The sequence below is a fragment of the Muscardinus avellanarius genome (assembly GCF_963383645.1).
Source record: "Muscardinus avellanarius genome assembly, chromosome: 16".
NCBI lineage: Eukaryota > Metazoa > Chordata > Mammalia > Rodentia > Gliridae > Muscardinus > Muscardinus avellanarius.
In genome coordinates, this window is record NC_137802.1 from 66354359 (window position 1) to 66368941 (window position 14583).

Sequence of the window (14583 nt, forward strand, 5' to 3'; positions counted from 1 at the left end):
GAGTTTGCTCTGGTTTCTGCAGAAACATTAATAAAGCTGAACACAAAGAGCACAGGTGACCTGGGAGAGGCATAGCGGGGCTGACCTGACACCCAGCGGTTCCCGGGACACGGTGCCGCCCGACAGAGCTGGCCTGTAAGCACGCCCCCTGGGCACGGCTGTCACTCATGGGCAGGGGCCTTGCGCAGCGCGGGTGGCTCCTTCTGCCCTGGGAGGACTTGGCCTTTGAGTGTGTCTGAGGCCAGCGCCTGGGGGCTCTTCATCTCCAGGCTCCTGCCTGACTCTGAAGTTCCTCGTGGTCTCATGAAGTCAGGATCAAAAGAGCCATGCCAAGGGGCAGAGGGCCACCGTCCCTCCCAGCGTGCGCGGGCAGAGCAGCCGCAGGGCACTGTGACTCACAGTCAGCCCTTGCTTCTGGGGACGTTTCTTATATTCTAGGGGCCTTTTCCACCCACCATCTGGTTTGATTTTTTGCAATAAGACTTTAGTTTTACAATGCTGCTAAAGGGAAGTATGGAGACGGCTCAGGAGTCTGAGAGGCAAGATAGGAAGTTGAGAACAGAAAAATTATTGACCTAGAACATGGCGGTCCACACACACACAATTGGGGGTTCATGGGGCAGACACACTTCTTAACACGTACGCCTAAACTTCATCTTCATCGACCAGCAACAATGGCATTTAACATGTAAGGCTCTGCTCTAGCTGGGGAGATCCACGCAAAGTGATGACAGAAATACCACCTGGTAGAGCACAGAGGCCCCATGCCAGTTCCACGAGCACAGATGCCCCGTGCCAGTTCCAAAGCCAAGAAAGGATGGAGAAGGAGCTGTGTAAGAAATCAGCTCCCGACAACCACGATTGTGGGCTCTGCCGGTCCCATTCATATCCCACCGAGCACCTTTCTCCCCTGGCTGCCCAAGTAGAAAGTTCTCACTTTCACTACCCACTGGTCCTCTCTGACAATGAAGCCCACCCTGCAGCATGAGCTAAGGTTAGGTGCAGGAGACCCCAGAGACCCGAGAGAAAGGGAAGGGTTCCCCACAAAGGAGAAAGTCCTTAAGAGCTTCCGTAGCTGTTATACCACTGTCTTTGCTCTTCCAACATTTAATGTGCTTCAAGGACAACACCTAATTAGATCCATGCTGTGTTTTCGAAATGGTTACCCACCGGATCGCTCCTTTGAAGAAGTTGGTACAAACCTGCTACTTGGACTGAGTACCTCTGTTGCACCTGACCTCATGGCTGCCTCCATTTCCCGGCCCCTCGGGGTCAGGGGTGTTTAATAGTCATGGCTAAGAAGCTCACTCAGGTGATAAGCATACCTGGAGTGGAGCCCCCTCCCTGGGCACCAGGTGCTGGCTTACCTGGCACTCTCAAAGGTAGCTGATGCCGTCTTTTCTACAGCCCCGAATCCAACTCCAACAGCAAGACCCTCTGAAACAGACATAAAAAAGCATCCGGGGTTAGGAATAATTTCCTAATCAGGACCATCACCACCAGCCATCAGCAACACTGTCAGCTCAGACCACTTTGGCTGCCAGCAACAGAAAGTCAGTACAAACAGGAGCTTAAACCCAGGTCATCCCAGAGAATGAGCATGGTTTTATATGGCCTGCAAGCTAAGAAATACTTTTTTTCTTTTTCTTTTTTTGCAGGTTTGGGGATGGAACTCAGGGGCATTCGACCTCTGAGCTACACCCCCTGCCCTGTTTTTTTTTTTTTTATTCTTTATTTTGAAACCAGGTCTGAGTTGCAGAGGGCCTAAGTAGCTGAGGCTGTCCGCAAACCGTGCTCCTCCTATCTCAGCCTCCAGAATGCTGGGATTACAAGCGTGTGCCACCACACCCGGCTTTTTTTTTTTTACTTTTTTTTTTTTTTTTTTTTGGTGGTACTGGGGTTCCTGGGAGCCCTTCTACCTCCAGGCTATACTCCCAGACCTATTTTTACATTTTTATTTGGAAACAGGGTCTCCTAAGCCAGCGTGTGTGGCTGGCTTCAAACCTGCATGATCCTCCTGTCTCTGCCTCCCAAGCACGGGGATTACAAGTGTGCACCACCACACCCGGTGGTTTTTCTTTTTTACATTTTTAATAGTTAAAAAAATAAAGCTGGGCATGGCGGGGCACGCTTATAATCCCAATACTTGGGAGGATGAGACAAGAAAATTGCAGGTTCAAAGCCAGCCCCAGCAGCTTAGTGAGGCTCTCAGCAACTTAGTGAAACCCTGTTTCCAAATAATATATAAAATAAGACTGGGGGTGTAGCTTAGAGATAGAAGGCCCCTGGGTTCTGTCCCCAGTAATACACACACACGCAAAAATCAAATAGTATTTCACAACATTATGAAAATTATATGACATTCAGATTTCAGTCTCTGTATCTCTGTAAATAAAGTTTTATTGGCACACAGCCATGTTCACTATTTGATAAATTGTTTATAGCTGATGTCATGTAATGTACACAAAATGAGTAGTTGTGACAGAGACCGTATGTCCTAAAAACCTAAAACTTTTACTATCTGCCCATCACAGCGTTTTGGTAACTCTTAACATAAACACCGGGGTCTTCACGTATTAGCTCATATAACAGAAAGTCTAAGGCAGGACATCACTGGAGACATAGATGTCTGGTTTTCTGCTTCATGATCCTCAACCGATTAGATCCTCATAGTTGCGAAGTGGCTGTGGGCCTTCAGGACCTTCATCTATGTCCCAGGCAAAAAAGAGTGTCAAAAGCCAGAGCATTTTCTTTATCTGGGCTATGTCTTAAAATGTAGGACAGGAAGCCTTTCCTGGAAGGTATTCCCTTAACTTCCTGGGCCAGAAATGAAAAAAGTGCCTATCATGGATGATGCCCCGGGCCCATTAATACTAAGCCTCTATGACAGGTTCAGGTCAGTCTCCATCCTTCCCAAGAGCTGCCCTAGACCCCTTCCTGAGCTCCATATGATGCCTGAAGACATGGGGGCTTTGTCAGGTGGACAGTGGCAGAACTGTCATCAACAGAATGCATTTTTGGTTGCCTATTCTTTGAAGATCATCACAGCTTTCAAAGGCAGCGACTGTTAGGACCCACTCTGGAGTCGTGAGGCTGGAGGCTGGCTTGAAGCTTTCAGATGGACAAGATGACCCTCAAGTATATCCAGGGGTACCCGTGAGCTCGCCAAGTTCACCCACACCCTGTTAAACATGGACGGGAGATGCTGCTCTGTGAATATCTGGTATGGAGGTAAGGGCTATGGTCAGAAATAACACCGGCCCCGTAGCTGGGGACCAAAGGAGCAGAAGCACATTATTATGCCACTTCCGGACACCTCTGCGGGGAGGAGAGTTCAATGATTCCCATTAACCCAAACAGAAAGGAGAATTATCCAGGTGCATCAGGATCAAGACCAAGTGCTATGGCGGCCAGAGTGGAGCTCTTTGATGAAGAGGGCAAAATCTACTGATTTTGTCTTCCAAGACTCACTGTCTTTAAACTGCCCATTTCTTTCTTTGCATTCTGTTTAGTTGGAGTGGGTCAAGGACACTGGGATTGTATTACTGAATCCTGGAGGCACACGGGGACAAGGCGGCTTAGGCTTGTCCTATGTAAAGGAAAAAAGCACTCATCTTTGACCCAGCCTGGTTCAGCCAGAGACTACAGTGGGATTTGCAGCCCAAAGACCCTGCTAAGGCATGAAGGTTTCCTTGCTGTAGCCTTTGAGTTTGATCTCCTTATGGAGTAGCCATAGTTACTGTAGACTGCTGGTTGAGAAGATGAGATTCTGATACCTCCAACCAATGTCTTCCCATGTTTCTTGTAACAATTAATCCTAAAATAAAGAGTTCTGGGGCATTCAAAGTGAAGGAAATCCCAGAGACCAGATGGAGTGACTCTTGGGCCCCTTTTAGCATCAAAAGGCACAAGTTGCAGAAATGGAGCTCTTTCTGAGACCACACAGCAGTACTGGGGTGCCTGGGTCTGGCCCCCAAGCCTCTGTGGTACACATGGTAGTGGAGTTCTCAAACCTTCTCTTTAACAAGCTCTGAGGCTGAAGGAGTCCAGCCAAGCCAACAAGGCAGAGCCACCTGACTTTACGAGTGAAGGATTTAAACTGCTATTCATCCTAATGTACCTTTGAGTCACCTGCTGTCCTGATTAACACAGGCTGCACAACTGCCTGGTCCTCTGGGTCAAGTCTTCCCTCTAGGATGACTCTGGGTATCAATCAGGACTTCTTTAAGAGCTTCCTCTCTCTCTAGGCTCTCTTCCTTTGCAGAGTGAGGGGCTGGTGGCCCTTTGCACACACTATACATTAACTACCTGGAGAAACTGTCACCTCCAGGCATGTGTGAAGAGACAGAGTGATGGGGAGCTGGCTTTCCAGCTCAGGGGGGGGGGGTTGATTGTGAGGCCCAGGATCTTTGATCTCCATAGCTGCCCATCCTAACCCTTCTGTTCCAGAAATTCTCTCCAAGAGTGGATCCTAGAGAAGCCACAACTCCAGGGAGAGGTTTGGATACACGTTCAATATTCTATTGGCTGATGTCTCTAAGAATATTTAAAAAGGGGTTAAGCAAGCAGTTCAAATAGTGCCGTGTTCATAGACGAAGTTATCAATACCAATCTCAATAACGTGGATAGGGAAGGGGAGGTGGAGGGGAAGGGTCCAGAGGAAAACACAGCAAGTGTGTGGGCATGTACGTCCTTGTCACTTGGAATCTCATTATGACGTCTAATTACAATGCACCAATAAAAGTATATTAAAAATAAAATCAAAAGGTAAAATAATAATAATAAAAGAATGAGCATCCTATGTGAGAGCTGAGTTTCAGGACAGGTGGTGACGGGCACATCTGAGGGTTTCAGGTGGGTTTCCCACCAAGAAGGAAGCAGCATCCTCCTTGGGTGCAGAGAAGCCCACAAGAATACAGACTTAGAGGATGGCTGAGCTGCTGCCCCTGGCCAATCTAACTACTTCCATGGGAACTCATTGTTTACAAACTTGCTGTTCTCAGTCTCGTTTTGCATCAACACAGCCAATGCCACCACCCACTCCCATCAGTAACAGGTAACGGTGGGTCTCCAGGGCAAAGATCTTCTCCAGAGACCCCTGGCCCACTGAGCAGAGGTGTCAAAAGCCGGGAAGGGACTCGGGGCATTTCCTGACACCAGATCTGCATATCTCCACCTATGAAAAAAAAATGTGTTCTTTTAAGTCATAAACAACAGCTGGTTGGCGCTTTTGTTAGAGTTTTCCTCTAATTAGTCATTTTAATGTAAATGATAGTGCAGCCCAGAGCGTCAGGACCTATGCTCATTAGCAAAATAACCCCTGTGAGTTGTTTAGCAGGCAGCCCAAGCACTTTGACATAGAAATGCTCACAACAGCTCAGGGATAGAAAAAAGGACCTGCTCGGGGTGACAGAGTCATGAAGGGGCCAGGGCCAGGCCTTGGCCTTCAGTCCCCATCCTCTTCCCCTCCCCCTAGCGATGTCCAGGTTGCTGACCCGGTTGTGGCTTCCTCCCAACTGTGCTGTGGCCATGTTGGCAGCGGGCGCTGGCATCTGAATCTCTGCACCCTGTCCCAACACAAATGCACGGTCCCTCTGGCCCGCCCTGAACCGAAGCCAGGCTGACAGCAGGGTCAGGTCCACTGTTGAGCATTCTGTTTGCAAAAGGGCCCATCCTTCCTTCCCATGCTTCCACAGGCCCAGGGAAGGCGCCACAGCCAATAGCTCCAAAGCACAGGCTGACCTGGGAGGTGGCCAAGCCGGGGCCCCCCGTGGACTGAGCAAGGGCAAGAGGAAGAGGTAACAGAGAAAGCAGATGCATTGATTACCCGGTCTGAAGGTGGAGGTGATCTCTGGGAGCTAAACAAACGAGGAGCTGGGACAAATCACACGCCTGGGATGAACATAAATTAAGAGTCAAGGCAGACGCTGAAGCTCAACAGATGGCAGGAGGAAGCCACCGGGTAGAGAAAGCCTTAGTTAAAATGCCGACTGCAGCTCCGCCCCCAGGCGTCCACCAAAGGTGCAAATTAGGAAGGTAATTAAGACAAGAAGGCGATGTGACTGGAATCGTATTAGTAAGCCGCTGTTGTGCCTTTGCACAGCTACTGCCATTAGCTCAAGTGCAAAGAGAGAAATTAAAGCACCAGACCTGGGTGGGCAAGCCAGCCTCACCGCAGGGGTGGGGCTGGCCATCTTGAGGACAAACGGATGCTGAGGCTGACACAGCCCACTCCGGCTGTCTCTTGGGACCGGAAGGAGCTTCCCTGACTCTCCCCATCACCTCATCCCGTGTGCATCTCTGTCTTCATCGTGGAAAGAATAACATGGGGGCCTCCATCTTGCTCTCCATCATGGAAAGAATAATGTGGGGGGCCTTTGGTGAAGATAGGCCTGGGTTCAGATTCTGCTATATTACTTATGGAGGATGGCGTCGCTTTGTTTACAGGGTGGTTGTAGTGCGTGGAACACTCCTCATATGTCCAGAGCTGAGCTTCTCCCTACTGACATTTTGTTGTGGGCATGATCCTGGGTATAGGAGGCTGAGAGCAGCATCCCTGGCCTTTATCCACTAGATGCCAATAGCAATTCCCTGGCCCCGTTGTGACAATTAAAGATGTCTCCAGAAATTGTCAAATGTCCTCTGGCAGTGGGAGGGGAGGCCCAACATTGCTAGAGTCCAGAACCACTGGCCTGGAACATCGCAGACATTCCTCCCACAATGCTTTTCCTCTCTGCCTCCCAAGGAGTGACACCTATAGCAGAAATTTGAACTAGTTGACAATGCTCTTAGAGTTTAAATAAGTGGTGAGGAAAGCAAAGAATTGTAAACAAGTAGTTTTTTTTTTCTTTCAGTTGAAGGCTAATCAGCGCTTAGTTGTAAAGGCATGGGGTATAGTTGCAGGTCTCTCTTGGCAGTCTCTAAACCACCAACATTTATTTGTGTGATTTTAACCTCGAACAATGTCTTTAAGGCCTTCGGGTTCTTGTAACAAAATATCATAGACTGGGTAGCTTATAAGAAGGAAAAGAAAAAAATTGTTTCTCATGGTTCTGGAGGTTGGAAAGTCCCCCTCTGTGTTCTTTCATGGTAGAGAGCGGGGAGGGTCTCTCTAGAGCCCCTTTAGTAAGGGTGCTAATATCACTCATGAAGGCTCCTTTCTCAAGACCTCAGCACCTTCCCAATGCCTTTGCCTCAGATCTTTACACCAAGGATTAGGATTTCAGCCTATGAATTCTGAAGGGACACAAACATTCACAGCATAATACGTGACATCTGTGAGCTCCAGTAACAGGTGCATGGGAAGGAATGCTCTCTGGGGTACGTAGCAGAGGATCATCCTCTTGGTCCAGCTGTGCCCCGGGCTGGTGGGGAGCTGGCTCCTCACAGCTGCTGTGGGGATGGCCTTCTCTTCTCTCCTGGCTATGCAGCTGAGGTTACAGTCCTCCACTCCATCCTGAGCCCGCATCATTAATTCTTTGCATATAGTACACGAGCACCACTAAATCTCCTCGCACATGTCATTCATTTTCCAGTGGGGCCTCCCACTTAAGTGCTCACCGTCTTAGTTACAAAAGTTATGGCCAAAAGCAGTCTAGAAAATGTCAATGCAAAGGCCACTCAGGAAATGAGGGGAGATACTATGACTTTTTCCTCCTTGGTTTTAAAAACTATATGGAAATGAAGACAGCATCTAACATCCTGTGGCAGCTTGATGCATATTAAACACGGCTAACCTTCATCACCAACACCACCAACTAACCCCAGGGGTAGAGAAATTATGTGAAAGGAAATGGCTTATTCATCGTCATCTGCACAGAGAACAGAGTAACAGAAATATGACTGAAGTTGCAACTGGAGGGATTAGGGTGAGGAAAAAGAATTATCTTGAGGGAGGAAGGCTTTGGGATAAATCATTATACCAAAAGCAAGGCCGAGGGTATCCTTTCCTCCACGGGAAAGGATCTTTGAAGAGGTGAACTACTCCCTGTTGGTATAATAATAGTGATAAAGTTAGGTTCGGAAGAATGGAGGGGAATGCTCAAAACATCCCTTTCAGCCAGGCAACACTTCAGCATGAAATATGGGCTTGGTGCTAAGACTGAGTTCCAATAAGTTTTTATTAAAAGATAAGAAAATAACCACACCGGAACACCTGTTGTAGAAGGGGATCATAAGGGTTATGGGGACAGGGAAAAGCCCACCCGTAGCCACATCAGTTTCCAAGGGTGAGTTTGACTTTCATTCCTCCTCTGCTTCTGTCAGCTAGAGAACTGCCACTAAGCCTGTAAGAGGGACAGCATGCTAGCAAAGGGTAATATCAGGTAACACACATCATCAGTAGGGGCTTCCTGGCTTGCACTGGTTTATCAGGAGGGCCACGGGTCTGGATGTGACAAGCCGCAGGGCACAGCTTGCGGCTTTCTCACTCTGATCCTCACAGCTCAGCTGGGCCTGTCCGGCCAGCGATGAGCTGATAACCCCGCATGGCCAGTCTGTGGCCCCAGATGGCTTGCAGGAAGCGAAACCAGGAAGGCAGAGGCTCTGATCAGATTACATGATTTTTAAACAAAATGTTAGTAGAACCAGCTGGGTGTTACCTAGGAAGCTCTATGGTGCCTGGTAAAGGCTGGATAGAGAAGGAATATGACTTTCATAGAGTTATTTTCTTGGATGAGTAGTTCAGTTTTTGTTTTTAGCATGGATTATGAACCATGCTATTTGTATGGGATAAAGTTTAGTGCTGAAGAGATAGGAAGAATTCCAGAAAAATTTAATTTAACTGAATTTTTTATCCATAAAGTCATGTCCTTTTCTCTTCTTTATTTGGGGGGGGGTGCTAGAGATTGAACCCAGGGGAATTCTACCTTCAAGCCCCTGGTCCTATTTTTTATTTGGAAACAGGGGCTCACTAAGTTTCTGAAAGCCTCACTAAGGTGCAGAGGCTAGTTTCAAACCTGTAATCCTTCTGTCACAGCCTCCCAAGTACTGGGATTACAGGCATGTACCACCATGCCCAGGTCATAAAGTCAGACCTTAAAGTTTATTACGGGATGTGGATCAAGAATATCCCTGTAATTAAAATAACCACTTCTAATTACTATTTGCAAGTGTCCCTTTCTAGTATATGCAAACTGGGCCCCACTTATACAGTGGTGGACCCCAATAATGCCACCCTCTAGTCCTTGCTCTCTACTCAAGACTGAACCCAACACCAGGAAAACATAGAGAAGGAGTCATCACCTTGTGTAAATGGAGAACAGACAGAGCCATATTTTTGAACAACAGGAGAGGCATTCAGTTAACACCCACATGCAGGAGTCTATTTCAATTTGCTTTAGTTTGCAAGAACTAGCCAAAGATCAGATCAGATCTTTGTCTTCCTATAGAGCCAACAGGCCAGCATACCTCCGCTAATAAAGAAAATGCCAAGTTCTCCCAATCCCCCAGCCCTGCCTCAGGCCTAGACCCCAGCTCTGGCCTAGTCTCCTTCACTTTGGCCACCACTGTCCACATCTGGGTTTGCCCTGGATCTACAGAATTAAGGCTGCTGGCCCAGAGACAGAAAGACCAGAGTGCCAGAGGGCACCAGACAGGGCTGCAGTCTGCTCCCTGAGCCCTTGGCTACCCAGTGGAACCCAAGCCCTTGTTAAAGTCTAGAGACCAAACAGAAGCAAGGGGCAGATCTGATAACTTCTGACTCAGCAGGGGACTCGCTGGCAGAAGACACGCCATAGTAGAAGTCACAGAAAGCTCATGATTCCTCTGCTTTGTCCAGCAGAGGATTATTGTGAAAACTTTTGTGTCCCTTAGAGAAGAAGGATGCCACCTGTTATTTGCCAAAACTACCCAACCAGGAACCCGTGGTGGTAGAGAACTTTTCAACCAACCATGCCATGAAGTTCCCTGACATCCAAACTAGAGCCAGACCAATCACCAGGTTACTGTACAACCCCCCCCCCCATTTCCAAAGGCCTCAGAGCACCAGGGAGCTGCCTGGTTACTAGGGTTTGATAAATTCATGACAATGTGTAAGTAGACTGGGCTATGTTCTGAGGAACGCTTTAAGTTAAAAGAAAGTGCTTTGGAGGCTTAGAAGACATTGACAACCTGAGAGTCTGCAGACATGAAGAGGCAGGATGATGGAGACTCCAGACGGTGCATGGTCTCAAAGGGAGCTACTCCTCCCAAGAAAAGCCAACCCAGAGAAATGGGTCTTGGGAAGCCCTGGAGGTCTTTCTAAGTGCCACCCTCACTCCAGTCAATGACGGAAGCCCCCACTCCCACTTACACACCAAAGACAGGGTGTCCCAGGACATAAGCAGACCCTGGGAGCCCATTTTCTCACCCAGCTCATGGAAAGAAAGTAAATGGAGCTCTTCTCTGCAGAAAGTCTGGGGATGCCTACGGTGAGGCTCAAGACAGGGGAGCAGCTCAGTCAGCCCTTCTCTGCAGCCTGTTGGTGCCATCTACTCCGAACTCCTTGGGAGCCAACAGTCACACTGGAGCTATCTTGCCCAGAGGGGCTTGTAGCCCTTGGGTGGTAGATGGCGACTGATCTCTGTTCTCCCTCCCTGGATTTCAGGTGGAGAGGCGCTACAAACTGAGTCCCAGGCTCAGAAGGACTGCTTCATCAAAGAAAAAGGCCATTTGGGGCCAGGTGCCTCAAGGTGGCCCCTGGCCTCAGCTTACCCACACCTACACACCGGGAACAACTTACTCTTGGACATGCTTGAATGTGGGACACTGGAGCAGGAGGGTTATTTATGTTCTCGTGACTCGGGCAGTCTCGAGGGCCTAAACAAAACGGGAAGGATTTTTCTTTTTCTTAATATCCTTGAAAGACTGTTGAATAAAATTAGATGCTGGCAGTTCTTTCAGCATGATTAATACCCCACAATACAGGTTCATTTATCACTCCCTGTTATTTAACTCCCATCAAAGCATTTCTGAAACCCAGGCAGGAAAAAGACTTTAAGGCTCCCGATCATTCTTCTCTGCTGCTCCACCCGGGGCAGGCTGGACCCCACAATGCATGTATTGGGGTGAGGGCATTTTGTCTTAGAAGCAGCAGTATTTCACCAGGTTAACAGAGGAAAAATCGAACTGCCTGCTGCTCCACAAGGTGACCCATGTGGCCACAGACATATGGTTCATGCCAAGGTGAAGTTTGAGAAACTCCCATAACATTAATTCAAGGAGAACTCATGAGGGGAAAAAAAGTGGAGATGGTTCCTGATAGGAGACATTCAATGTTTTCTAGGAAGCCCCACAGGTGCCATCAGACTGGGAAGGAGACAGGACTCAGGGAGCCATCTGCATCTTAAGTAATGCTGGTGCGGTGTGAAGGTACCATCCAGGGCTCTCTGTGTGGCCCATTTGCTTCAGTCCTACCACAGACCTAGTCCTCGAGCACTCTGGTTAGCACTGACTAGGTCTTGGCATCCCTTGCTGTGTTCACTCAGCTCTTCCGGGTTGCCCTCCGGATTTCCACTCTCCCCAACTTCCGCTCTCCCAGGCTGCCCTCCTGGACTTCCGCTCTCCCAGAATGCTCCTTGGACTTCCGCTTTCCTGCACTTCCAACTCTCCCTGGCTGCCCTCCGGATTTCCGCTCTCCCTGACTGTCCTCAAGGACTTCAGCTCTCCGTGGCTGACCTCCGGATTTTCACTCTCCCTGGCTGTCTTCTGGATTTTCGCTCTCCATGGCTGCCCTCCCTCACTTCCGCTCTTCCTGGCTGTCTACAAAGACTTCCGCCCTCCCTGGCTGTGCTCCGGATTGCTGCTTTCCTTGGCTGCCCTCCCTTTCACTCTCCCTGGATGTCTACAAGGACTTCCGCTCTCCCAGGCTGCCCTCCCTCACTTCCGCCCTCCCTGGCTGCCCTCCCTGACTTCCGCTCTCCCTGGCTGTCTACAAGGACTTCCGCTCTCCCAGGCTGCCCTCCCTTACTTCTGCTCTCCCTGGCTGTGTTCCGGATTTCTCCTCTCCATGGCTGCCCTCCCTGACTTCCGCTCTCCCTGGCTGTCTACAAGGACTTCCGCTCTCCCAGGCTGCCCTTACTTCCGCTCTCCCTGGCTGTGCTCCGGATTTTTGCTCTCCTTGGCTGCCCTCCCTGACTTCCGCTCTCCCTGGATGCCTTCCCAGACTTCCGCTCTTCCAGACTTCCTCTGTTCTAACCCTTATCAGCACTCAGGCTATTATCTCCATATACTGGAACACCATTCTCCAGTTTTACTTCTTGTAAGACTTTAGGGACATAAAAATGCTTCATTTTAGGATGTCACTCTGAAACTAAAAAGCTATCATTTTAAGTGACACAACTTAAAACTTTTGAACCAAGGCAATATACTTACAACTAGCAGTAGTAAATATAAATAAATATTCTGTACACACCGAAGTAATAATATTCCCTATCTCTATTCCCATCTCTAGTTCTCCCAAAGTAAAGGTCTTGTTTTTCCCCTAACAATCTATGAGTTTTGATGATTCTCTGATGGAGTCCACTATAATTTTAAAGAGGTTTTTGGTTGTTATTGTTCTTTTCTCCCCTGAGTACTGGGTATTGAACCCAAGTCTTCACACATGGTAGGCAAGCACTCTACCACTGAGATCATCCCCAGCCATTTTCTAAATTTTTTATTGGTGCATTGTATTCATACATCTTGGTGGAGTAGACGATGGTAGAGACATACCTAGCCATTAAATATATATATATATTCTGAGAGCAGTATTACCAGGTTATCCAAAATACCCTCAAAATGTGTGATCCTCCTGCCTTAGCTCTCCAAAAAGCTACGGCGATGGCCAGCACCACTGTAGCTGGCTAAAGAGTATATAACACGTTTTTCTTTTTAATTTATGAGTCTCTGTTTGGAGAGTCAGTTGTTAACATTACTCTTTCTTCTTTATCAATCTTTTCTATTGGTCCATCTTCTAAAGGTTGGACAATACAACATACCTTCCTTCTACCTCTGCTTTTCTTTCCCCTCTTAGTCTCTCAAAGTTGCAGCATTTGATATTCCTCTGTAGATATACTTCATCTATGCTTTCTTCTCAGACCAAGTTAGAAAAATCAAATTCAAATTAAAAGTGAATTTATAATATTGGGATGATAGCACATTATTCTCTATATAATCATTTGCTATAGGAAGAAAAAAGAAAAAAGCCCTGTGACTTTAAGTTCCTCCTACTTGAATAAGATGGTCCTAAGATCAAGGACCAGTAGATTCTTCCTTGATACTTATTTTTGGGTATATTTTAGCCTATCATTCATTCATATGTGCGTTTCTCCCTTCCTTCTCTCCATCCTATTATTTTTAAAGTGTGGTAAAATAAACATGACATAAAACTGATTATCTTAACCATGTACAAGTGTGAGAGTTCATTAGCATTCAATAATTAATATTGTTTGCCGTCATCTACCTCTAGAGCCCTTGCATCTTATAAAGTTGAAACTGTCCCCATTAACGCTAACTCACCCCCTTCCCTCTCCTTCCGGCCCTCGACAGCCTCCATCTTACTTTTTCCATCTTACTTTTTCATCTTTCTTTTTCCACTACTCTGGGATCTTCATATAAGGGGAACCACACAGAATCTCTGATGCCACCTTTTGTATAGATCCTACCGCTTCTTGCTAGTGTTTCTTCTTCATTTTGTTAAGCTCCTATGGCACGCGTGGGTGATGAATTTCTAAATCCTTCCATATTTAAAACTAAGTTTGATTTTTTTGCTGTGACTTAAATGTGGCTTGATATAAAACTCTAGTCCCCAAATTACCATTCCTTTCTATCTTAAAAGCATCATCCCATTATGATTTAGTATCCACTGTTGCCACTGAGAAATCTGATGTTAATTTGATTCTCATTTCCTTGCAGTTGAACCGATTTTTCTCTCTGGAGGCCCTTAAAGCTTTTCATTTTTGTTTTTGGAATTCTGAAATTCACCAAGATACATTTGAGTGGAGCTCTTTTTTTCAATCCTACTACTCAGCATGAGGTAAAGCCTTTAAATCTTCCAGGTTACTTTTCTTCCACTTTAGAAAATATTTCCCCCATGAGCTTGTAATCAAATTTTACCTCTATAACTTTGTGTCTAAGAAGTAAAGGATTCTTTTCCATTTAACCTTCCAGATAACCAGCGTGGCTTTTCTTCTAGAACATCCTAATCCATCTTACCTTAACAAACTGTGACAATTATAATATTAATTTTCAAAAACTCCTATTTTCAACCCAGGTGTGGTGGCACATGCTTGTAATCCCAGCATTCAGGAGACTGAGACAGGAGGATCATGGTTCACGGCCAGCCTCAGCTACTTAGTGAGGCCTTCGCAACTCAGTGGGAACCTGTTTCAGAATAAAAATAAAGAATAAAAATAGAAAAAAAAATAAGTCTGGGGGTGTTGCTCAGAGGTAGAATGCCTCTAGGTTCCAAACTTAGTACCACAAAAACAAAGCAAAATAAAAATTTTTAATCTTATTTTCTGGTTATTCCTGTTTTATAGTAAACAGTTCTTGTTTTGTAAGGACAATAAATATCCTTTTAGAGATCTGTGCTAGGCCATCCTTTCTGTTTGTTGTCTTTTATTT

General features: G+C 46.9%; 1 protein-coding gene across 4 annotated transcripts in view; it reads right to left on the reverse strand.

The window, feature by feature from the left end:
* SLC39A11 (solute carrier family 39 member 11) overlaps positions 1–14583 on the reverse strand; it is a gene marked incomplete at both ends in the record, with an annotated part of 391992 nt that overhangs the window by 84323 nt on the left and 293086 nt on the right. For all 4 annotated transcript variants that reach the window (XM_080712336.1, XM_080712334.1, XM_080712333.1 and 1 more), the window contains one exon: positions 1368–1437. In XM_080712336.1, coding sequence (XP_080568462.1) covers positions 1368–1437 — 70 coding nt within the window. The remainder of the gene's footprint in view (positions 1–1367; positions 1438–14583) is intronic.